Source organism: Lutra lutra, chromosome 10, assembly GCF_902655055.1.
Source record: "Lutra lutra chromosome 10, mLutLut1.2, whole genome shotgun sequence".
NCBI classification, from domain to species: Eukaryota; Metazoa; Chordata; class Mammalia; order Carnivora; family Mustelidae; genus Lutra; species Lutra lutra.
In genome coordinates, this window is record NC_062287.1 from 67203670 (window position 1) to 67230000 (window position 26331).

Sequence of the window (26331 nt, forward strand, 5' to 3'; positions counted from 1 at the left end):
GTGTTCACTGCCATGGAGTTGTTCTTTGGTGATTGTGGTTTTTCATTTTGGGGGGCGGGGGTGTTTAATGACTCGATATAGATGACAGGAAGGTAAGGAGCAGGGGAGGGGTTGTGATGACCTCTTCAAAGGCACCTGGGATCACGGCTGCAAAAGCTCATGACTTTATCAGAAATTTACCTTTTGATTGAAAAGGCCAAAATTGATGCCAGAGTGCGCAGTCCAATTCTACCACTCAACCATCTACCATGACCATAGGAATTTAATCTCTCTAAACTCTGGTATCCTCTTCTGTAAAATCCTATCTACTTCTCAGGGTTGTGAGGATTAGAAAATGAAATATAAAACACCTGGGAAGCAGCCCAGCAAACAGCAGGTGTTCAATAATGTTGACAAACGCACGAGACCAAGAAAACACAGAAGAGATGATTTCTCTAGCAAAGACGTCATCTGCAGACGAGAACCTTATCTTCAGGGATTTCTGCTCCTGCTTACATTCCCCAAGTTCCTCCCTGGTGAGACAGCTTTCATCCCTAAATCTGTTCACTCCACTACTAAGTGCCTACCCCCCTGTCAATATGGAGGTGAACAGGACAAGGTCCCTTCCTTCCCAGGGCTCATGGTTTTCTAGACCTTTCTCCAGGCTGCCACTTGATGAGCCTCTGATTTTTCTCCCTGGGCCTGAGAAGACCCTTTTCCACTGGTCTTCATCATCTTTCTCAGCGTTAAGCAGACCACCTTCTCTATAACTAACCACAGGAGAGGTCCCAGGAACAGTGGTCCCGAGACTGGGCTTCTGGAACAGAGAATGCCAGGCCCACTGAACTGGAGTGGACAGGAGGTCCCAACTCTAGGAGCTGCATGACTTGGAGAAAATTCATCTCTGCTTTCTCATTTGCAAAATGAGAGGTTTGGTCTAGAGTGGGGATAAGAAATGGATTTTAAGTATAGTGTTCTTCCAGTTGATTACCAATGGCTGCTTGAAGTGCTAGGCTGTCTCAAGCTCCAAAGCCTGATCTGGGCTCATTAGGAAAGGACTGCAATTGATTAGCAATGGTTGCCATAGTAACGGTGGTGGGGCGAGGGAATGGCAATGCGCCTGCCACAGGCTTTCATTTGCAGTCCAGAGGAGCTTGACGGTCCCTGGGAATTCTGCCACTTGTAAGTCTGTGACTCAGTGCCATATTGCTTTATCTGTGCTTTGTCTAGCACGTCAGGAGCCATCACCTGAGAAAGTTTCTCAGTTACTGTGTTTTCAGAGATGGTAACCTTATGACAAAATATTTACTGATCTGTCACACTCCTACAAAGGCAGCTCAAGCTTCCTGCCCCCAGGGGTCTGGGTAAGCAGGTTGGAAAGAAGCATTTACAGTTACTAAGCGTCTATTGAGTATGGGTGCTTTCCACACGTCTCTTACTTCTAACCCCCCGTCCCCACCCCGCGCCCCCAGCCAGTGGTCACTAACCCGTCCTTTCACAGAGCGGGGACCAGGGCTCAGAGCAGGGAGGGACGCTCCCCAAGGAGCAGGATTCCACCCTGGGCCGCTCAGACTCCAAGTCCCACTGCACGGTGCTCCCCTAAATGAACCCAAGTGTCTTGTTTATTCCTCCTCTTCCAGGAAGTGGAGGTGAAAAATGAAAATGACCGCAGCGCTCGACGGTGCCAGGAGGTCTGAGCAAGCGTTTCCGTGACCCCATCCCTCATCATTTTTCCTACAGTCTGCTGGACGTGGCGTGGCGAGCAGACGCTCCTGCCTGACAGGGAGACCGGCGAGGCTCATCAGATGTGGGGCGTGACGGTGGGTCCCCGTCCTCACCAGGTCCCTTGCCCTGGTCCTGCCTGTGAGCCAGAGGAGGACAGGGCATGACCAAGGCCTCTGCCGGTCCTGTCCTCTGGCCCTCCTCCCAGGAAGCCCTCTCTACACCAGTGGGAATTAAAACACAGCTGCCACCTCCACCAAACCTTCTCCCTAGGAGTCAGAGGCCCCAAGTGAGGCCCCAGGAGTCAGCAGTGCCCCGACAGGAAAGTGGGGGCCTCTGAAAGCCTTCAGGATTCTTTTAGGAGACCGCGGTGAGGGATGTCTTACAAAAGAAGGTGTGGAGAGGTCATAGATGGCAAATGGTCAAGAAAATCCCATCTCTGCATCCTAGAGACGGACCTCCAAGATGGAGCCCGAGCCTGCCTGCAGCCAGCCTGGGGTCAGAGGCTGGGGCGAGGGCGAAGACCTCTGGGTAGTGGTGGCAGAAACACCTCAAAGACACCCCTTAAAGCTGCGGCTGCCGCACCCAGAGGCAGCCGTTGGGGCCACCGCTGGGAAGGCACAGCCTTGACCAAGGGCTGCAGAGCCCGGGGATGTTCATCCAGCCCGTCGGCTCAGGTTGGGCCCTCGGGTCCCCCAGTGCCTACATTCACGGAAACCAAGAGGCAAAACAAGAGTCCCACCTCACGCTCCACTTGTGGGAATGTACATAGGGCCGCTGCCATGGGAAACAGTATGAAGTTTCCTCAAAAAATTAAAGCCAGAATGACAATATGACCCAGCAATTCCATTTTCGGGTTTACACCCAAAGGAACTAGAATCAGGGATTCAAAGATCTATCAGCACATTTGTGTTCACAGCAGCATTATTATTTACTGGGGCTAAGAGGCAGACACAATCCACTGTCCACTAACAAACGAATGGAAACCGAATGTGGCACATACATACAACGCAGTATTATTCAACATGAAAGAGGAAAGAAAGACACATGCTACACCGTGGATGAGCCCTGAGGACATTACGCTAAGTGAAACAAGCCAGTCAGAAAACAAATACTGTATGATTCCACTCATATGAGGTCCCTGGAGTAGACAAGTTCACGAGAGAGCGGAAGGGAGGCTCAGGAACCGGGAGGTAGGGAGGCTGCCAGGGAGCTATAGATCGTCCAATGGGAATAGTGTTTTAATTCTGCAAGATGAAAAGATTTCTGGAGATTGGCTACACAACAGTGTGAATGTGTTTACTACTGAACCGTATGCACAAAAATGGTTGGGATAATAAATTTTAAGTTTTATGTATTTCACCACAATTTTCAAAAAATGTTCCATAAAGAACATGGGTTTTGGGACTTTAGCAATCAATAAGAGTTAAGTGATTTTTTTTTTTTCCTTTTAGTACTGGCTCTACAACATAGCTCTGTTGTACGACTGCTCTGAGCCTCAGTTACTTCATCTGTAAAATGGGATCAACAGGATATCTGCCTTGTATGGTTGTCACGTGGATCCCAGGCAGCAGTTGGTCAGATCCCAAGCACACCTGGCACACAGCCAGAACTCCACAAAGGAATGGTAGCTCTTACCTTCATCATCACCTCTTACTATTAAGGTAATTACGGGCATTAGTGATTAGTGAGCACTCAATACACTACAGCACCGATGGGCTGGTCTGAACCAAGATTTACCCCCAAAATGAGAAAGGTGGATCTGGAGAGGCAGTGGTCAATCTGGTTACTTTCTGAGCCATATGGACAAAATGAGGGAATATGGTGGGATGTTGTGGCCTTTGATACTATTTTTTTCCCCTCGATTTTTTTTTTAAGATTTTATTTATTTTATTTGACAGAGATCACAAATAGGCAGAGAGGCAGGCAGAGAGAGAGGGAGGAGGAAGCAGGCTCCCTGCCGAGCAGAGACCCCCGATGCAGGGCTTGATCTCAGGACCCTGGGATCATGACCTGAGCCGAAGGCAGAGGCCTTAACCACTGAGCCACCCAGGCGCCCCCCCCTTGATGTTATTTTTTAAACAAAACAAAAAATGGACTCATGAGCTTTCTGGGTTTTGCAGAATCATGTCTAGGGGCCAGGAAGGGCAGAGCCATGCATCCTACAGCCAGGATGCAGAGGCTCCGGGGTGAACGTGGCCCAGGCTGCTGGTGGGGGGGCAGCCACACCCCCGCATGGGGAGCTCTTCACCCCCCCCCCGCCCCGACATGCTCCACCTACTCAGAAACCACAGAAATCGGCTTGTTCTGCAGCAGACATCATCAGCCTAATGAGATTTCAAATTAAATCACTGTCACTTAGCTAGTGGCATCAAGCAAAAGCAGACTGTTCCACTTCTTAAGTAAAAATTTCCAGGTTCCAATCTCTGAGGCCAGGAAATTTGTAGGGCACGAGGAATTCAGACCTTGAATTTCAGCAGGATTAAGCAAAGCTGTGTCCCCACCAATGTGTCCACCATCTAAATCCTGCCTTCCTGGTTCTTTCCTCTGGGGACTGTGAGGAACCTGAACACACTGTACATCCAGTATAGGTCATGTTCAGTGTTCCCGATGCAGGATGCTACTAACTTGGCTGGGCTCCTGAAGCCCTTGCTGATTTAATTTCTGCCCCTCCCCAGCCTCCTCTGCTGTGTCCCCAAGCATACATCCAGCTGTAGCACTCTAAACTATGTAGCGTTCCTCAAACTTGGTCTTATTTCCATACACCCCCTTGACTTTGAATAAAGAACGCTTCTGCAAGGAATGCCCGTCTTTCCCACAATTAAGAATTCCTAGACATCACTCAAAATACAGCTCAAGGGTCACCTCTTCCTGGAAGCCTGCCGAGAAACGTGAAGGGTCTAAGACTTTAGTCTACTTGCAAGATGACCAATGAGCCTTCCACTGTGTCATGGATGGCAGCAGAAGACACGAGACTCCTGGGTCAGAGTCAAAGGACCTGATCGCTGACAGTACAGAGCAGTGCGTTTGCAATGGTTCCAAGTTCCCTGGGGCAATCCAGAGGGGCCCAGGGGGTGTTGTGCTTTCAGTGGGTGTGCAATGGGGCTGAGGAATGCCCAGCTTAGAGAACCCAAATCTTCCATAATGGACTGGAGTCACACCCGCTCTCCTCTGCCTAAGAGAAGGAGCAAGCTCTGTCTCCCAAGGCTGCTTGCTGTACAGTCTGGAGCAGAGGGGCAATGAGTGGCTCTGTTTATAAAACGAGCAGAAATGCCAGAGACAATAAAGGACTGTCTCCCAACAAAGTCCTCCCTGCTACCTGACCTGGCCTCTGCACAGAGCTCCCACCAGGCCCCCGACGACCTCTGCCTTAGGAAACAGGAATTCACATTGTAATGACCTGTGTATTTCTTAAATGCCAGCCTGGGTGCTCACTGATGTTAGGGACTGTCTTTCGCATTTATCGGTCCGACACACAATAAATGTGCAAATAAATGAATGAGTTGAATAAGTATTACTGGGAATTTTGATAGCTCTGGTTTAGGGGTAATTAGGTAATAACCAATGGCTGGCATTTACTGATGGCTCACTCCTGCATTCCAGGCAATGTATGACTTGTTTTTGGTGTTTTTTTGTTTTGTTTTTGTTTTTTGACCTGGATTGTTTTATCCACAGGACAACACTATATGGAAGGTAATTTATGAACCGCCTGTACCTGTAGGGAAACTAAGGTTTAGGGCAGTTAAGGAATTTCATTGAAATCACACAGCTCGGGGCGCCTGGGTGGCTCAGTGGGTTAAAGCCTCTGCTTCGGCTTGGGTCATGATCTTGGAGTCCTGAGATCAAGCCCCGCGTCGGGCTCTTTGCTCAGCGGGGAGCCTGCTTCCTCCTCTCTCTCTGCCTGCCTCTCTGCCTACTTGTAATCTCTGTCAAATAAATAAATAAAATCTTTAAAATAAAAAAAAAAATAAAAAAAAAATCGCACAGCTCCTAAGCAACAGAGCCACACTTTGAAATGGATCGCCTGTCCCCAGGCCCTTCGCCAGCCACCCTGCTGACGTGCTCTCCAGGCCTCCGACAGGAGGCATCCAAGCTCAGTTTGGGGTGTTTGTGGAAGGGTGTGGGGAGAAGGAAGGAGGGCATGCCTGTCTCTGAGTTTGCAGAGCTGAAGGCAGTAGCCTGCATGTCCCCGTCACCCACTCCCCCTGGGTGACTCATGGCTGGCCCATCAGCCTCCTCACATGGATACTGAACACTGGGATCATTTCTCTCCCCCGCCCACTCCCCTCCCCCCCCCCCGCGGCCCCCCCCCCCAACGGGAACTTCACACCTTCCTAATCTGCTCCACAGTGGGGCAGATGGTGTTTGGTCTTAGGAACAGCCTGGAATGCGGCACTGATCTTTCTCCCCATGAAAGGGAGTAAGGATACGATACATCTGTGAAGCTTCTATATTTGCTACAACTTCCAACTGGAAAACAGCCATTCCCCTTGACCTAATAACCCAAGAAATATAAACAAAAAGAAGATCTAGAGGACTGCTCACTGGAACAGCCACCGTAGGCGAGGCCTGGTGAGACGGAGGGTCTCAGAAACTGAAGCTAAGGGTAAAATCAGTATAACTTTTCTGGGGGAAAATGTGGCAGTATCTCTCAAAATGTTAGAGACGCACCCCCTTTGACTAAGCCATTTCATTTCCAGGACTTACACAGTGAAATTACTTGCAAAATCATTTAAAAGTATAGCTAGACATTTAAGACAAAATTATAAAATTTTTTAAAACATTAAAAATAGGTATATAGGGGCGCCTGGGTGGCTCAGTGGGTTAAGCCACTGTCTTCGGCTCAGGTCATGATCCCAAGTCCTGGGATCGAGCCCCGCATCGGGCTCTCTGCTCAGCAGGGAGCCTGCTTCCTCCTCTCTCTCTCTGCCTGCCTCTCTGCCTACTTGTGATTTCTCTCTGTCAAATAAATAAAAATCTTAAAAAAAAAAAAGGTATATAAATTGATAAAGGAAAAAATCGCTGCATGTTTCAATTTCTCCAGGGCTATCTACTATTAACGATATAACATGTATTTTTGCTCAGCTTTTCATGCATACTTTTTCTTTCTGAAAATGAGATTTTTTTTTTATATGCTCAAGATGTAGAATGTATTTTCTATACTTTCTATAGTACGTATACTGCTCTGTGATTGCTTTTTTTTCACTTAACATTTTATTTAAAGTATCCCTTCATATCAACTTACGAAGTCTATACAAAACTCATTTGTTAACTGCATACCATTTTGATTTGAGATGTGGAATCATGTATATTTAATGAATTTCTTTCGGAAGGACTTTTAGGTTGAGGAGTGTACAATGGAATATACTCAACTTATAGCTTAAAAAGAAATGCCTCCTGCTTCTTAAAGTCTGCTCACCCACATCAACTTTTACTTGGGGATCGTTTATCCATTTCTCAGAATGATCCAGAACTCCTCAAGTTTTCCTATAACTTTTTCCTACTAGATTAAGGCATGAGGGCCTTATACTTTGCCAGAAATCAAAAAGTCAACTCAAACTATAAATCTAGAAATGCAAACATACCCAGATGTCTGGTTATAGGGCTGGAGACCTGCAGGCTTGCACAAGACTCTGTTATCGCTCTTACAACCCTAAGTCTACACATTCTGCCAACTTCCTGCAACTTGTCAGCACCTGACCATCCCTGTTCATGTCATTCACCATGGCCCATCCTTCCCCCAGTGTATCCCCAACACCCAAACCAGACACATGACAGGAATGACTAGGCAGGGTGAGTCAACCTGAGCATAGAGCTTCTGGCAAAGCCTGTGACTCAGAGGGTGAGGTGGGCCCCTGGAGAACTTAGCCCCAGGCTACAAACATCAAAGAAGAGAAGCCCCATGGAGGCCTCACACAAACCCTCAGCTGCCGGCAAATTCCATTCTTTCTGCAGTAGGTTGCTGGGAACCAGGAGAGAAGCCGATGAGAATGCAGTTTAATTACTTCTCAGTAATAACGAGCCTTACACAAAGAGTTTTTATAAATCTTGCCTTCCTAGATTCTAGCCCAGTTTTGTCAATCAGGGATTATTAGTCCCATTGGGTAAGTGAAGAAACTGAATCACAGAGGTCAGAGTTTGTCAGGGCCAGGACAGGGTCTGAGCCCAGGCGGGCCTCACCTTGTTCAGACTTCATTCTGCCCGGACACTGATGGATGGGGAAGGGCTGCATTTCCTGGGACTCGGCCACCCCCGCCTCCCTGCCCAGCAGACTCTCCAGGAGGCAGGGCTGCTGGGAGCGGACTGAGTTTCTCTAACAGATTCATGCCGTCTTCCGTTAAAATAAACCTCCAGTGACATGTTGTCATGGTGCCCTCAGCAATTCCACTGAACTGATCAGGGCGACTCTGGCCTCAAATGTCAGGCTACAGGGAGCAAACAAAGCCGGTACTCCACCTGGGCCCTGGGTCAAGGTGGTCTTGGTTAGTCAAACTGCTATGATCTGGCTGTTTCAGGCAGTGAAATGAGACCTGCGGCCTCATATCTTTTTTTTTTTTTTTTAAAGATTTTATTTATTTATTTGACAGAGATCACAAGTAGACAGAGAGGCAGGCAGAGAGACAGAGAGAGAGAGGGAAGCAGGCTCCCCGCTGAGCAGAGAGCCCGATGTGGGCCTCTATCCCAGGACCCTGAGATCATGACCTGAGCCGAAGGCAGCGGCTTAACCCACTGAGCCACCCAGGTGCCCACGGCCTCATATCTTGAGCAATCTTCGGAGTTGGCTGGACATGATTGAACCTGTAGGTTCAAACTAGCTATGTTCGGCTGGAAAAACAAACCAAGCCACTCTTCTAGCTCCTCTTCTAACACGAAAACAGGAAAGACAGCAAAGGCATGATGTGCTAAGCTTTGTAGTTGTCAACCGTACCTTAATGAGAGGACACGTCCCTTCAAAATGGGGCCCTGGCTAATTGGGCAAGATTCTTCCTGTTTGGGGACACAGTTCCATAAATAAAAGCATCTCATTTCTGCAGCATGGCTTGTCCCCTCTTTGGCTTCCCGCACACCACTTTCTTCCTGACCCTTCTGCTCACAAGGAGCCCAACATCAATCAGCCCACCCACTGGCCCGTGAAGGGAGCAGGACTGAGGCCTCAGAACAAAAGCCTCACGGAAAGATGTCAGACCCCATCACCATCGCAGGGGCCCTCGGGTAGAATAACGAACCACGCTGGCCTGTCCCCCTTTCACAGCTGAATGTAAAAACAGACCAGCACCTTACGCACCCTGCATTGAATTTCCTAGACAGGCATACAGGATTACGGTGTATAACTTTCCAGGGGCCTCCTCGGGTTACCATACATATTAATACACACACACTGGCATTTGAAGAAAGGAAAACAGGGGTTGCTTGGCCGTGATTTGTAACTGAATTCAACTGGGAATTTTAAATCCTGAAAATTCAGCCCGGGTTTACAGTATTTTAAGGTTTGAACAGCACAGGATTTTGTCCTTTTGAACAGCAAATCTCTTTTCCATTTCAGAGAAAGTTTCTTCAGTGTGGCAGGCATTTCCAAGCCAATTGCAAAAATCATTACCTTCAGAAACTAGGGAATGGGACAAATGGGACAAAAACTAGGGAGTGGTAACAAAGGCCATCCCTTTGAAAGCAATCTAGGCTTCACGGCTTCCTAAATCTCTGTAAAGATGACGCTCAACCCCAATGGCGACCCAGGAAGCGGAGAGGAGTTGAATGGGAGACTTCTGTGGGCACGTGAAACTAGATCTCTCTACTCCAACTCTTGGCAAGCCACACTGACAATGAGAGAGGCTCTGCTGGAGGGGACCCATGCCACCATTTCTGCCACACGATATCCGTTCCAGAGGTGGCTTGAAGTCTCCAGCCTGTTCTCCAAAGACCCATGGGATTTGCCAGACATTGGCCAGTCAAGCATCAGATGCCCCCCATCTCCCTTCTAGCTAAGCAAATTGGAATTTATTCCCACAGAGAAACTCAATGAGTTCCTATCCCAAGGGGCTCAGCAGAAATCAAGAAAAGCTGGGTTTCTGGGATCTATCTCTTCCCGTCAGCCTCCTGCATTCTCAAGGCAGTCATGTATGGGAGTTCTGACCGCACACTACACAAAGGCACAGCATGTCCTCCATTGCAGGGTGGACACAAGAGACTGCATGTGCAGGTGTGGAGATTCTGGGCCCCCCAGCTGGGCCTGAAGCACAGATGCCCGTGGGCACACAAGACCATGCACACCTGGGAAAGCTGGAAGCAGACCTGCTAGAAGCCGCGTGCACTCGAGGCAGCTGCTCCCTGACTCGAGCACGTCCTTGGCATCTTCAAGATCTTGCCTCTCCCCCGCCTACCACTCTTGGAGCCTCAGTCCCCTTACTGCAGGCTTTAAAACCTGACTAGATCTCCTCCCTTGGGGGCCAACAGAGGAGGCCTGGGGTGGGGGTGTGGCTGGCCACCTGTGCCCCTGGGCCTTGGGCAAGTGCAGGCTATTCATAGTCAGGCCTGCTGCCCTCTGGGCTCTGAGAAGCTCCCCAGAGTAAACATGGACCATTGTGGAGTAAGATGTTTGTTTTTTTTTTCAGTTGACAACAAAGACTGTTTTTTTTTTTTTCTAACTCACAGCCCTGAAAGTTCTGTTTCCCTGCCCCTTCTATTCGTGGTTGAGGCTGAGGCTTTCCTTTTATCATAGGGCCCCAACCAGAAATTCTCCGAAGCTTTTCCCTGTTGGTACCATGACCATATACTATGACTGTTTGTCCGCTTTGTTTTCCCTCCCCTCTCTCTCTTCCCACCTTTGAAAGCCAGCTTCTCTTTCCTCCTGACCTTAATCAGTCCTGTCCCCACTTCAAAGATTTTTGTGACTCGGGTGACCCAGCCCGTACGTGGCAAACTCATGCTTCTAGCCTCAGCTGCTAGAGCTCTTTCCATTTCAGCACAGATCTTACCCCCAGGTCCCTGGAATGAGGGGTCACCATCACCACACGCAACCCTCTGGACCTCCCAGCCTTAAGTCAACGTCTGAGCTCTGTGTCAGAAAAAAGCAAAAAGAACCCACCAACTACCACCCACATCAACACCGCCTCCCTAGCTCGATGGGTACACTGTTTCTCTTCCTATGATGATGCCGAAAGAGGAGAGGAAAAATCCTTGACCCCTTCTGAAGGTCAAGGAAGTGCTCTGCACCTTGGAGGGTAAGAACTTGTAGCTGAAGTTTGTCTCAGGCACCTAGGCATGGAAAGACTGGTTCTTGAGGTCCCCATAGAGAATGCACATTTTTACGGCTGGCCACATCACATGGCGGTCACCCTGTCCACTCCTCACCAGCTACCTGCTTCTGAAGCCAGCCACCTCTGTGAGAAGGTGAAGAGCAGTCGAGTCCCCTGAGGCCTGGGAGTCTGGAGACCGCTGACACCCATGGGATCACCTCCCGACCTGTGTCCAGGCTTTCCTTCTGTGAAATGCTGCCCCTTCTACCAGTAGGACTCTGTCATTTTATAAGAACCGTCCTGCCACTGGACAAAGCAACAGGCCACTTTGTAGGTGGACCCATCACAAAGGGTTTAGAGCATGAAGCCTGGAGTGGGACAACACTCCGTTTCCCTTAGGCCACGGGGTTCCACTAATTAAGGTGATGTCGCTCTCAACCTGCCTGACCAGGGCTGGGATTACAAAAGGGCCTGGCCACACCAGGGGCTTTGGGGACTCCAGGCTGGACAGGCCAGGTCTTAGTGCCAAGGTCCCCAGTCAGGGTACCTGGTACTTCCTTGTTCCCTTTCAGGGCTGAGAGGGAATCAGGCAAATGCCAACTGAATTTCATTTCTCTGTTTTTTCTGATGCAAAGAGCACTGTGCTAGAGCCTGTTGCCTGAACACATCGCTCTGGTCAGAAATGCAGGAATCGGGGAATCTTGGTAGAAAGGAGACAGGAGAGGCGAATGAGAGTCCGCTCCCTTCTGCCCATGGCCTGAAGTTTGGGTCACCCTTCGCAAGTGAAGGGGCTGAGCCCAGGAGACATGACAACTCACGTGGCTCCTTTTGCTTTCTTCATCTCCCATAGACGTGATGACTGTCTCCGAGAAGACTGTTTGTCCAGTCTGGTTGTTGGTTACCTACAGCAGAGCAAGTATGGTGAATGTGAAACAGAAGGAATTCTGGGCAAATCCCACAAGCTGGTTTCTTTTTTCCCGATTTCTTTCTTTCTTTTTTTTTTTTTTTTAAGATTTTATTTATTTGACAGAGAGAGACACAGCAGAGAGGGAACACAGCAGGGGGAGTGGGAGAGGGAGAAGCAGGCTTCCCACTAAGCAGGGAGACCAATGTGGGCCTCAATCCCAAGACCCTGGGATCATGACCTGAGCAAAAGGCAGTTGCTTAACGACTGAGCCACCCGGGTGCCCATTTTTCCCACTTCCTGAGGCCACAACATCTGCCCAAGTCAACAGAATGCCTGCTCCCCCTTTTATTTTTATTTTAGCTGCGGCCGCTAGGCGGACGACCCCTTCTCGGTGCAGCCGTCAGAAACACAGCAGAGTCTCCCTCACGGGGCTGCTCCGTGGAGGGACAGCGGGGGCTTTGCACAGAGCCCGGCACTCAGCAAACACTCAGCAGTAGCTGTTTCTACTGTTCTCGAGCTTATCACTCAGAACTCAACGGCAACATCCTTTTCAACAACAACCCATCTGGGCGTCTCATCAAACGTCTTTCATGAGAAGCAAGAAGGTTTTAGCTAGAGCTGCCCCCGTCCTGATTCTGGTGACATAGTTCATCTAGGAAGTGCTTTAGTGCAAAGGGAGTCCTCCCCTCCACCTGCTGTCTGCATCTGATGGTGTTTACCGGCGGGAGACGCCTCTGGGCTGAGCCCCGCATCCTGCTCACACCCTGCGCCACTCCTGCCCTATCCGAGGTCCTGTCTGAGGAACGCTAGTGCCAGCAATGAAGATCAGAAGGGACGTCTGCCCAGCAGGTAGGGGATCTGGGTTCTTTGAGCCTCAGCTCAGCTACCACCAACCACCTAGTGTGTCACCAGGAGTAAGTCACTTCTCTGATTCACCATGTCCTCATTTCTAGGTCATCTACAAAGTTCCTGCCAGCTCTAATATCACAAGGAAACTGTCCAAAACGGAGCAGAAACACAGCCTACTTTGTCACAGTGGACCAAATTCCAGTTCTTATCCAGAGATAAGGATCATGTCTTCACCAACATGCTTCAATACTTTTAGGCAAATAAATCCTCTCCCCAACAAAGAGGCAGCGTCCTTTTCCTCTCTGCCAGATTTTTGCCGAATTAACTGATGGTATATTTTTTAAAAATTCTATGATCCTGGGGTGCCTGGGTGGCTCAGTGGGTTAAGCCGCTGCCTTCGGCTCGGGTCATGGTCTCGGGGTCCTGGGATTGAGTCCCGCATCGGGCTCTCTGCTCAGCAGGGAGCCTGCTTCCCTCTCTCTCTCTCTCTCTCTCTGCCTGCCTCTCTGTCTACTTGTGGTCTCTCTCTGTCAAATAAATAACTAAAATCTTAAAAAAAAAAAATTCTATGGTCCTATACTGCAGGTACAGGTTGCAGGACTTCTAAGAGCCTTTATTATACTATGGGCATTTTCCTATCTCTAGGAGAAATAATTAAGATGTTTCCCGAACATGTTTCACCACTGCCCAGCCCCTCGTGAAGCACAGAATAGACGGTCCGTGGAACCCACTGGAGAGCTGCTACGTGGTGCTCATGACATAACTTTACCGGAAGAAACAGGAATAGAACAACCGGCTGTGGCAAGAACCTTGTTTACGGTGAGCTCTCAGGTACCGGAAGTCATCTGACCCCCATGCTACTGTCACGTACGTACCGACCTCCCTATTTCCTAAATGCAGTTAGTGAGGGACATAAAATTTAAATGGTTTTTCAAAATCACACTAGTTACCCGTAGGACTCACACCTGGGTTTCCCAACATCTACAAGAAGCAACCTTTAAGCAGAGGCAATCCTGTTACCTAATTATCGTCAAAGAGAAGGACTTAATATTGGTTTTGGCAAAAGTAAAACAAAGACTTTTGGAAACATTCTCCAGGCCTCTGATGAGCAATGCCGAAGGACTGGTCAGCAGGTGACTTGTTCATTTATCTGGGGGCGAGGCGGAGGGTACACCCAGCTGAAGCTAGGACAGCGGGAAAAATGCCACACAAAGGCTACTTTACAATCAAGGCAACGGCCCATAAAAATCGACCCCCTTATGCTCCATGACACAGACACGCTATTGTTTCAACCAAGTCTTTACCTGGGCCCTTGAACAAAAGTGAGACCCTCTCGTTGGAGCCATTGGGCCTTGCACATATGGGCTGAGATGAGGTTTGAGGTCAAGCTCCTTGATGCTCACAGAAGAACGTCAGCTCGATAGCCTCTACCTGTGACCCTGAATATCGGCACGTCAGACTCTTCAAGAGAAACCAGGTTCACGGGCTTTGCCCTCCCTGTCCCGCCTACATCATGCCAGACACATCTCATGTCAGGACGGGTTAAGGCTACATGCCTCTGGATTTGCAACGTTTTCTTCTTCAAGTCGGGGGAGAAATGAACCTGCTTGTTCCTCCTGTCAGATATCAAACCAGGAGACACTGAGACATGGGGCAGGCTAGAAAAAACTCTGCTATAGAAATCTGAGTGGTTAGCCAGCAAACAAATGTTCAGTCTTAATGGCAAAGGAGGCTTTCCCTCCCAAAGATGGAGTATAACCCATTTGAGTTCCTCCTGAGGAAACAGTGAGGATCTATTCAGCAAACATGGACTCTATTCCAACTCCCTGCTAAAACACACATTGAAACCTATGAGATAAATTCCTCAAATTCAATACTAGAGAAGTCTCTCTCTAGACACTTGTTTGCACCCTTTTATCAAATGATAAAAACTCCCGACCATTCCTTTGCAATCAGATTGGCAGGCAGCCTAGAGTTAAATTTATTGCTTAAATGCAAAAGCAATTTAGGTTTCTGATACGCAGCTTTCCCTCTTAAATAGCTCCCTCACTCCCTCTGGTTTTTAATCTGTGTTTTACCAACCTCATTTGCATTTTTGGCTTGCGAATCCAATTTGTAAATAAGACCTTAGTTCTCTGATAGGACAGGAAGCTAAGGAAAAGGGGAGGTGCTGGCCGCGGCCACACTTACCTTGTGAATTTCTCGGTGCACGTGGATGGTATTATTTCCCACCTTGGTTTCCGTGTTGGTCTCATTGTGATAGCTGGAAGGCAAGCTTGCCACGTTCACTTCAGATGTTTTAGCTGCAGCTTCTTCTGCTTCCATCTATTAAATCAATGAACTTAATGAGCAAATTGTTTTCTCTTGATACAAATCAGTCCGTTAGAAAAACAGAACCACCCTCTTCCTCTTCTGCAATTATAAATAATGGTAGTAGTAATAGGTCCTGTTAATTGCCCACCAGGATAAGACACTGCACTAAAAGTTTTACAACTATTATAGCCTTAAATCTCACAGCCTCCCTCGAAGGTAGGTGTGAATATACCCATTTTACAGTTGCAGAGAGTAAGGGTCAAGAAGACTGGATAACTTCCCGAGATTATCCGTGAAGGACATCGCTCATCATCAGGGCAAAGCACATCAAAACCACAATCAGGTATCACCACTTAGCTGTCAGAATGACTAAGATCAAACACATAAGAAACAACGAGCTTTGGGCGAGGATGTGGAGAGAAAGGAACCCCCATGTGCTGCTGGTTGGAATGCAAACTTCTGCAGCCACTGTGGGAAACCAGAATGGAGGTTCCTCAAAAAATTAAAAATTGAATTACTATATAATCCAGCAATTCCACTACTGGGCATTTACCCAAAGAATACAAGAACACTAACGTGAAGACGTCTGCACTGCTATGTTTACTGCATTATTTACAACAGCCAAACTATGGAAGCAAGCATCCCAAGTGTCCATCAGTAGATAAATGCATAGAGAGCATGTGGTATATAGATATGCAGATACATATAACATGGAGTATTACTTGGCCAGAAAAGGAATGAAATCTTGCCATTTACAAAACTACGGTGTGGCTCCAGAGGGTATAATGCTAAGGGAAATAAGTCAGTCAGAGAAAGACAAATACTGGAGGATATCACTCATATGTAGAATCCAAGAAACAAAACAGATGAACAAAGAAAAAAAGAGACAAGAGAATAGACTCTTAACTGTAGAAAATGAACGGATGGTCACCAGAGGGGAGGCAGTGAAACAGGTGAAGGGGATTAAGAGGATGGATTAAGAGGACGCTTATTGTGATGGGCACTGAGTAATGCATAGAATTGTTGAATCACTATGTCATACACCTGAAACTAATATAACACCATTTATTGGAATTACAATTTTTAAAAATTCACTGTAGTCTATCCACAGACACATAAAAAAGAAAAAAAAAGGACTGTCAGGGAAGGGCAGAGCTGGGATCTGAGCATGCTTCCACTGAACAGTCTTGGCCCCTGAGAGGGCTGCTGGGGCCCTGTCCCTCTCCCAGCAACCTAACCGGGAGGTCACCTGCATTCAGCTGCCTTTCATGCCAAGAACCAGTCTGGTCTCTCTCTGAGAGCCCTCTCTGGCTGCTCACTATGCACAGATGCTAGGGAGTTAACACCCCAAGAACCATCCTCAATCAGTGAGGGGCAGGCTATGAGGGTAAATACCCCAGCTCCCTCCCCACTCAAAGGGGCAGTCTCTCTCTGAGGACTCCCAGCACAGCCTAGCAGTGACCTGCTCAGTAGCACAGCCTTTATTCCCTCTCTTCTCTTCCATCTTACTTTTCCATTTCCTCCTAGTGTTTCTGGGATTGCTTCCCAAACACATTATTTGCTCCTAAGCCTTTGCTGCAGGGCCTGGTGGTGGTGGGCAGACCCCAACAGCCCCCAGGATGGCCCCTTCCCTGATACAGGTAGGGCCACAGCTATGTCTCCTCCCCACCCCACCGCTTGGGTACAAGAGAGACCCTGGTAGAGGGCCAGCTGACTAGTTCCCAGGGCTCACCCTCCTCCTGCCTCTTCTTCCACATGTGTTCCCCTCTGGTGTGAGGTTTCTGAGGCTGCTGTTCCCAGATCCCCCAGGCTCATGAGCCCCCACGACACCTACACCAGATATATCTGTCAATCTGAAACTGTACCCAATTTCCTCTTGTGGATTTACTGCCACGCCCCACCCTGAGTGGGCAGTGGACAAAGGGATCAGCTCACAGCTGGGTGGACTCAGAAAGAGGCCACATCACGGACTAGTTGCGCCAGTGAGACACTCTGTCTAGGAATTTAAAACAAGAGACACAAAGAGAAGTTCTAGTTCATGGCTGGCAGTTTTCCAATACTATCTTTGACACTGGGCTATTTTTACTTCATAAAACTAAACTTCAAAAAGATTCTATTTTTTTAAAAAAATCACTGTCTTCTATTCCCTCATGTACTAAATGAGGCACCTCTTTTCCTGTCTCTCCCAACTGGATTTGCTGAGCTGGGGTGGCTATGGGGAAGGAATTTCCATGTCTCCATGCAGCACAGAAACACTGAATAGAAGTGGGGAGTCTGGAAGACACAGAAGCTCAAATGATCAAACAAGGATTTGGTCAGTAACTGCTGTGTTTGACCCAGAGAGGACTGCGAGGTGTCTGAAACTCGATCACTGGCTTCATCGTCATCACCACCATCATCACCATCACCATCATCATCACCATCATCATCAGCTTCACCATCATCATCATCATTATCACCACAGTGACAGCCTCCATGTTTGGGCATCATCTATGCCTGAGCCACTGCACCGTAACTTCCATGGCTCCTTGGATATTCACAGCACCCCCACGAGGAAGGTGTTGTTGCCCTTTCTCTGCAGATGAAGAGAATGAGGTGAAGAGAAGGGACCTGCCTATGGTCACAACATCGTTAGTAGGAGGCAAAGCTCAGACAGAACTCAGGTTCGTCTGACTCCAGATTTTGGGTCTTGTCCAGTATGTGCTTCTGCTCTGCCTGAGCAGCTTATTCATTTACTGCGGAGAGAGCAGAGCCCCACTACTAAACCTGTTTGAGGATGATTATGATGGCTTCTAGAAGCAAGCCAGGGGTTCAAAAAATAGAAAAGAAAGGCCTCCAGGAGGAGGAGGCATGATTGAGCTGGTCTCCAAGGACAGGTATGATTTGAACAGAAAGGAGCCCAGAGGAGGCAAAGCTGTGGCCATGTGGACAAGAACGGTGTGTGTTGTGGGCTGGGGCACAGGGTCCGTGCTGGGCATGGGATAAAATGGCGGATGATGAAGGAGAGAGAGACTGACAGGCAGTTCTAAAGCAGAGGGTGTTGGCCTTGTTCTCAACCAGGAGAGTGCATCAGGGTCATACCTGAAACTATGAAATGGTATCTATCATAGATATATAACCAAGAGAGTTATGCCTATACATTTACCACACACCAGATCCCTTCCCAGACCTGCTGAGTCAGAACTTCTGCAGGTGCAGGGGCACGTGGGTGGCTCAGTAGGTTAAAGCCTCTGCCTTCAGCTCAGGTCCTATCTCAGAGTCCTGGGATCGAGCCCCGCATCCGGCTTTCTGCTCAGCGGGGAGCCTGCTTCCCCCCCGCCCCCACCGCCTGCCTCTCTGCCTACTTGTGATCTCTCTGTCAAATTAAAAAAAAAAAAAAAATCTTAAAAAAAGAACTTCTGCGGGTGCAATCCAAGGTATTAAAGAGCTTCTCAAATGATTCTGAGGTATTCCCTCCCCTGCACTTGCCCCCAGGGAAAACCTTTGCTCCAAACCAAGCAAAGTTACAACAAGTTCTAAAGACTAGCTGGTAAAGAATAAAGAGCCTGGAGAAGATAGAGAGGGGAGTGAGGGAACTGGCCAGAATGAGGTGTGGGAGTAGGAAGTCATTCCTGGGGGAAGTGAGGACCTGCTAGGTAGCAGAGATTACAAATAAGTCCAGGTGGGCCAAGCCCCTGAGAGCTAGCGACAAGGTCAGGCAAAAAGTTGCCCGAAGCATGTCGGAAGCAAGTGCCAGGGCGCTGGAGTTAGGGAAGGTGGGGCCAAGTCCCAGCAGCTGTGACCTTGGGCAAGATGCCAAGCGTCTCTCAACCCCAGCTTTCTCATTTGGGTAGTGGAGAAGGTCCTACTCTGCTGAGCAGATGCAAGAATGAAGGACCACGAAATCCAAGTGCCTGCCTCAGCACCTGGTACCCAGCACAGATGTAATATGTAGCTACTCTCCTAATGCTGTCCTGGAAGAAAGCAGTTTTAGAAGAAGCTAGTTTGCTAGGGCATATGCAGGTTGAAGGAGAAAAAGCAGACAGTAGATACCACGTGTTTGAAGAATTCACTAAAAGAATAGAGAAGAAGTGGAATGGAGCTAAGGCAGGAGACAGAATGAGCATGAAAAGGATTAAAAAAAAATTTTTTTTAAGTAAGAGATATTGGCATATTTTGTGATAGAAAAGATATAGCTGGAAAAGGGTAAGAGACTAAGATGCTACAGAGGCCATATCCAGAAGCAGAAGGGAATGTTTTCATGCTTTTAAAAATTCCCATTGGAATCTGAATCCTCCAGTTTGGCTTTCAAATAACTGACAAGTTACCAAATCTGGAGTCTGCTTTGGGCTGAGCAGAGACTTCTTATAAAACCTCCTCCTTCTCAACCAGTGGTTATTTCAATAGAATGAGCTAATAGTTCTCTAATGGCACCACAAACTCAAAGTACAGTTTACAATGGAAATTTCAACCACAACTATTATGGCCACTAGCAAGAGAAACTTAAGCCCAAAGCAAGAGGAGCTGTTTCATAAAGGAGGAATGTGCATGTTATAAAATATGGCATTTATGGTTGGTTTAGTCGACATGTCTGTTAAAAGGGTATAGTAGGAAAAATTGGAGAGATAAATTGAGGCTTGGTATTGGGGTTCTTCCTAGGGCTGGGTAAGGTGATTAAGAATATTCCAGAATATGTCAGTTACGGATATCACCGTGAGCAGGGGGAAGGGAGGAGAAGAAAGTGCTTTTATCCTCAAAACACATTTATCGGTAACATACAGAATATTAAGACCGGAAAGTAGGAACAGCCCAGATTGAACCATTTGAACACTGGCTTCCCCAAATAATGATCCTACAAGCCAGAGGATCTTTCCCTAAAGAGCAATCAGCAGCTTGAGTCAACTGGAGTATTTAAAATGTCAGGCAGTTACTTGAAAGCAGATTCATGGCGCAACCATGTAAACAACCAATGCATCTGGCCTGGTCCTTTCCCCAGACAACAAGTAAATAGCAACTGTTCTGTGTTTATGAGACGGAAGGGGCTTTCTGGAAGCCGCTTTTTAAAAAGTTAATACTAATCGCCACAATCTCTTGAGACTCTGTGGTGATTCTTGGTTGTCCCCATGCTGGTACTATTTAGAGGGTGATAATGGCAGCCTTTCTTTATCCAGACGACAAGGATTTCCCGTAACCCTGACAACAGCCCCAGGGGGTGACTTATTATTTTTTTTTAAAGATTTTATTTATTTATTTGACAGAGAGAGATCACAAGTAGGCAGAGAGGCAGGCAGAGAGAGAGGAGGAAGCAGGCTCCCTGCTGAGCAGAGAGCCCAATGCGGGACTCCATCCCAGGACCCTGAGATCATGAGCGAAGGCATGAGTGAAGGCAGCGGCTCAACCCACTGAGCCACCCAGGCGCCCCGGGGGTGACTTATATTACACAATCTCACTTAACCCAATTTTAGATGGTCAGGTAACTTGCTTTACTTGCATCCTCATTTAAATCCCTCCTTATCCTAAACGGAGTTGGGGGGAGGGAGACATTTCCTGGACCCCACCAGGAATGGCAGAGCTAGGATCCGCTGAAGGAAGGTTGATCCCCACAGCCTGTTCTGCCACGCAGGGGTCCAGCCTCTCTCAACCTGTATCCGCGGCCATAGAGGATGCTCTCTGGGGCAGGACCACTGAGGGGGACAGAAGTGACAGCCAGCAACTCTTCCTGGTGGCAAACTTCAACCAGCCCATCTTCACAATGCAAGCAGAATGGCATCTGGAAGGAGGAAGCTGGGCCCTGGCAGAGCCAATGGGGAGGATTTCCATGGAGGAGATGTGCCACTCATGTCCTGCTGATCCCAAACTGCTCTAATCAATGAAGAGACCAGAGAGGCCCCCATGGCTCCTTCCTTTCCCTCAGCAAGAGCTACCATCAGAAGACTGTGTGGCACAAACAAGATCACAGAGAACAGAAACTTGGGAGTTGACCTCATCAGTCTCACTGGGAATCTGTGAGCAGACAAGAAAATCCTGGAACCCAGATAAGGAAACCAGATGACCTGCCCCGCCCCGGCACCAGAAGGATCACCAGAAGGATCACGAGCTCCAGTTACTAGGAAGGGGCAGAGTTAAGAGCTATGGGGGCCCATCTGATTCCCCTCTCCTTTTAATTATTTCATGTCATGTCATGATTCTTTTGCTTTCACAGGAAACAATGTCTGTCCATGGGGTTTGGAATCTGGCTCGTCCAGTGGATGTTCAGGACAGCTTCCCACACCACTGCCTCCAATCCAGTGTCCCCCACCGCATACTCCATCCGACTGCCTGCTCTGGGAGGCAGGATTGTGGGGAGAAAGCAACGTCTTCCCGCAGACCAGAGCTAGCATTTGAGGCTCTGTCCCAGTGGAATGTGGAGAAGCAGGGGTGGGAAGACACCTCAGCCACAAGCCTGGACATCTGGTCTCTTGCTGACTCCTTCACTGGGATGGCTAGCTTCTCTCCAAAGACAGGCTGCAGCCAAAGCCAGGCACAACAGTGACCATGGACCCCAACCCCAGGCACCAGGGACAGCTCCGGACACCTGGGCTGGGTGAGCTGAGGCAGCCGCATCACCTGCCTGGGCAGCCCTGCCAACACCTAGGTGATCAGCCTAGGGGATGCTATCTATAGCGTCTGGTCCTAGGAGGCAACCAAAGAAAGAAGCCAGGCCAAGCTTTGCCAAGGTATCTGGTATCTGATGGTAACAGCTACTGTATATTGGCCACCTATTCTACAACAGGTGCCCACACAGACCATGGCATTTAATTCTAACAAGAAACTGAGAAGAGGATGTTAAGGGACTTGCCCAATGTTGCCCAGCTAGTGAGTGGCAGAGGAGGACCCCTAGCCTAGGACTGTCTCCAAAGCACTGCTGGGGTGGAGTTGGGTGGCCATTCATACTGCCCCCCCATCTGAAAATTCACACTGCTGGGATTTAGGATTCTGACTTTCCTTCCCTGCATCACATGGCGTTGGGGGAAGCCCAGACAGAGCAGCAGCAAAGCTGTCTGGGCTTTTTGTCCCCACACGGCATCCTAACTATGTCTTGGGAAGATGGCACAAACTCAAAGCCCAACGTACAAGCTAGAACTTGAGATCCTTGGCCTCTCTGCAAAACCACAGAGCCCGAGTACCAGGGGCCAGCAAGCTTCCGCTTACACAGGGGGCGGGGGTGGGTGGGTAAATGCACACTTGAAGAAGACAATTGCGGGGTAGCGGCCAGCAGCGCGTAAACAGGTGGTGACCCTGGCCGCCCCTGAGTGAGCCCAGCCGGAGACTCTCGGTGAACAGGCTGCGATCCAGACCTTTCGGCAGGAAGTCAGAATGAGGTGGGAGTTGAGCTCACCCTGAGCGGCCAGCCGATCACTCCGAATCTGCAGCCGGCTCTTCCCGGCCCCTTCGCAGAACGGAGTACCCCGGCGAGCGCTCGAAGCGCGGCTTGCCCCAGTCCCCCGCCGCCCCCACCAGGCGCTCCCCCGACCCCAGCCGGCCAGACGCACCCACCTCCTCCACCGCGCTGCGCAGTTTGTGCTGCGTGTCCTCCATCAGCTCCTCAACCTCGCGGAACATCTCGTTGAGGGTGGCCTCCTCCTGGGGGTAGCTGAGAGCCGGGGCGGGCTCAACGGGCGCCGCGGTCGCCGTGGGAGCCGGCGCGGGGGCCGTGGGGACCGCCGCCGCCAGCAGCAGGCACAGCAGGGTGCCTACGAGCCGCTGCATCTCCGCTCTGCTCCCGCCGCCGCCGCTGCCTGCGTCCCGGAACCTGATCAGAGGCGCGCCGACCACCCCCTCGCCCGCCCCGCAGCCCCGCCCCGCGCCCCGGCCCTCCCCCGGCGCCCCTCTTCCCCGCACCCACTCTGGAGGAGACAAACCCGAGGGCCCTCCGGACGCGGCCCCCCGGCTCTGCTCCAGCCCCGCGCCCCCTCCCCTCCGCACCCCCACTCTCTCCTCAGGCCGGGGCTGAGCTCTGCCCCCATCCCCAGGGATAGCCTCCTCCCCGAGCAGCAACAGAACCGAGTTCCCAACACCCGCGGCGCCACCGCTCACCCCCGCGCAGTCCTGGGTTCTAGCCCGGCCTCTCCACGACCAGGTCCGAGCGCAGCTCTGGAGTCGCGACCCCACTCCCACCCCAGCCCCGTGCAGCCCACTCCGGGGCGATCCGAGCGCCCGTCGGCACCCTCCCCGCGGGGTCCGAACCCAGTCGAGCGTCCACCCCTCACCCGCCCAGGCGAGACCTAACAGAGCCCGCCCCGCCCCCCCCCCATTCCCCGCCACCCCATTTCCCGCCACCGTCCCTCACCCACCCGACTGGACTGAGCTGTGCGCGGGCTGGACCTGCCAGATCTCGCCGGGACTCTGCGGGCTGCGGGCACCGGAACCTGGACGGGAGCGGCGCGGGGGCGAGGAGCACGCGGGGATGCGGCAGCTCTGGTACCCGGAGAGCCTGCAGCGCGCCCCGCCCGGCGGGAGGGGCTGCCGCCCGGACCCACGCCATTGGCCGCCCGCCGCCCGCGACCTAGCGCCGCAGGCCAGCTTCCTCCGCCTCCGCGAGCCGTCCCTTCCCTGCATCCCTCGGCCGCCGCCGCATCCCGGTCCATTGTCATTAGGGCCCGGATTCCCGCTATAGCTTATGGCGGACGCGGGGAGGGTGTGCTTCCCGCGGCCCCCTTGCCCTTCCCAAGCCATCCTCCGGCCGGCATGCAGGGCAGAGCCCCAGCCAATCAGCCTGGCGGCTAAGGCCGGTCTCTGGCTGGCCTTCATCCGCCTGCCATGCTTGACGCCTTACTCTGGCCAAGATAACCCACTTGTAGCTCCCGGAGCTCGTGAGAATGACAGCGAGCTTCTCCAGGGCGACATAACAGTGGCTGAGAGCTGGCAGCGGCGGCCAGACTGCCTGGTGTGAATCCTGGCTCTGCTTCTTACGACTTTACCAACCTGGCCAAGTCCCCAGATGTGTTTGCGCTCCACTTAGCCCGAATGGAAAATGGAGTTTAGTGTAGTGAGTGTACCTAGTAGTTAACGAGCATAACGCATGCAGGCGAGTGTGGGGCACGTGGTAAGTGGGAGATGTGAGCTAATCGTCGTGGGAACGCAACTTTGTCTTACTCACCGCAGTCTCCCCAGCATCTAGAACGAGGGGCACTCACTGTTTTCTAACACTTTTTTAAATATGTGAGTATCCAGAACAGGAAGCACTCACATATTTCTTAAATGAAGGAGTGTTTTCTTTCCCCCTACCCTGAAGATTTTATTTATTTATTTGAGAGAGTGACACAGAGAGAGAGAGAGAGAGAGAGGAGGAGGAGGAGGAGGAGGAAGAGAGGAGCAAGGGGGAGAGGGAGGGAGAAGCAGACGCCCTGCTGAGCAGGGAGCCCTCCATGGGGCTAGATTCCATGACTCTGGGATCATTACCCAAGCTGCAGGCAGACGGTTAAGGGACTGAACCACCCAGGCGCCCCTAAATGAGTATTTTCTTAAACCTCCTCCTATTTCTCCCTAAACTCTTCCTGTCTGGCGAGCTCTCCCTCCTCCTGTTGGTCTATCTAACTCTTCCACATCTTTCAAGAGCTAGGAGTCTGTCCTGAGCTCTCCCAACTGCCCCCCATTTCTTCTCTGTTTCCCTTCCCATGTGCTGACCTATTGCCCCAGATTTGCCATGGTCCTACTAGTCCCTGGCCCATTTTCCCCGAGTGACCAGGAGGAGCCCCTCAGTGACAGAGAATGACTTGCTCACCTTTGTGTTCCCACCACCAGAGCCATAATACACACTTGGCTCCTGAGAAATGCATGGGCTAATCAGCATAACAAGAGCTATTTTTTAAGAAAGATTTTATTTATTTATTTGAGATACAGTGACAGACAGCATGAGAGAAAGCAAGAGAGAGTGAGCATGAGTAGGAGGGTGGAAGGGCAGAGGGAGAAGGAGAAGAAGGTTCCCTGCTAAGTGGGGAGCCCGGCATGGGGCTCCATCCCAGGACCCTGGGATCATGACCTGAGCTGAAAGCAGATGCTTAGCCCACTGAGCCACCCAGGCATCCCCAACAATAGCTATTCCTATTTTGAAATAGCAATACTTACTTAGTGCCATGTGTCAAGACAAAGTGTTAACTCATTGAATCTCAGACAGCCTCTGAGGTTGGTAGGACTACGTCTATTCCCATTTTACAAGTAAGGACACTTTCCTGAGGCCATGTAGCCATTAAGTGGTTGAACTGGGATTCAAACCCAGGAATCTGGTTCCAGAGTCTTCATCCTTTGCCGCTTAACTCCTCTGCTCTAAACTGGCTGGGAGGTTTTGGAGCTGACTTGGGAGTATTAAATGAATAATTTCTGCAGGTGACCACTTGGAAAACATGTGTTTGAGGATGAAGGAATTCAGGACATGCCTCTGCAAATACTGATTATTTTGAGCTGAGGGTGCTTGAGAAATAGCAGATGCAGGAAAGGCTCTCAGACCTCCCCTTTCTACCTAAAAACAGGCCATGAGATGCCGTGTGAGAAAGGTGCCTTCCGTGTACCAGCAAGAGAAGAATGTCTTTAGCATTAAGTAAGTACTGGGAACTGATGTCAAAATGGGTCGGTACTAGCAAAATGACTAAAATGACACTATCTTCTACTAGTTCCCCCCTGCCCCCAAATCTGGTCACTTCTCCACAATTTACCCTCCAGAGCCTAGAGCCCTTTGCCTGTCATTTCGTCACAAATGTATTGTCTCTTTGTCTAAAAGTCTGTAAGCTTTCTGCCCTGGTCACTTTCTTGGGTCCTCATTTTCTTGCAAAGGCTCCCATGTACGTGTGAGGTTGTAGTAAAATTCGTACACCTTCTGTTACTCTGCCTTATGTCAGTTCAATTCTTAGGCCCAGGTGGAGACCCTACAAGGGTAGAGGAAAAATGTTTCCTCCCGTACAGGGCTCATGGCCTCTTCATCCTGTTCCTACACTTGAGTCCGCAGCAGAGTGTCAAGTAGGGAGAAAGCATATTTAAGGCCTTCTCGGCACTGGACACAGTGCACACAGAGACACGGTGCACGTCGAGACTCAGAGAAGTTAGACCATCCTCTCAAAGCCAGACAATAAGTGAGGGGTCATCTGGCAGGAGACTCAGGTGTGGCTGACTCTGAAACTAGTCCTTATTCCTCATGACTGCCTTTCTTTGTGGAGCTTTCTGCATTACTGTTTATCGTAAAAATGAGGCTTCTTGCTATGTTCTCTTCAGCTTCTGAGCCTCTGGGCTGGGCTCTCCTTCGAATCCAGAGAAGGCCCCCTCCCCGAGCATCCCCTGCTCTGTCCTCTGGGCATTCAGCCACTCACCTATTCCTTA

The 26331-nt window shown here is 50.0% G+C and overlaps 1 protein-coding gene across 1 annotated transcript in view; it reads right to left on the reverse strand.

Annotated features, from left to right (window-relative positions):
* DKK3 (dickkopf WNT signaling pathway inhibitor 3) overlaps window positions 1-23461 on the reverse strand; it is a 45912-nt gene extending 22451 nt beyond the window's left edge. The window contains exons 1-4 of the mRNA XM_047693035.1: window positions 23316-23461; window positions 22519-22760; window positions 14881-15015; window positions 11753-11836 (exon numbers count right to left, since the gene is read on the reverse strand). Of these exons, the coding sequence (XP_047548991.1) occupies window positions 11753-11836; window positions 14881-15015; window positions 22519-22731 (432 nt within the window). The 5' untranslated portion in view covers window positions 22732-22760; window positions 23316-23461. The remainder of the gene's footprint in view (window positions 1-11752; window positions 11837-14880; window positions 15016-22518; window positions 22761-23315) is intronic.
* Window positions 23462-26331: the final 2870 nt, after the last annotated feature.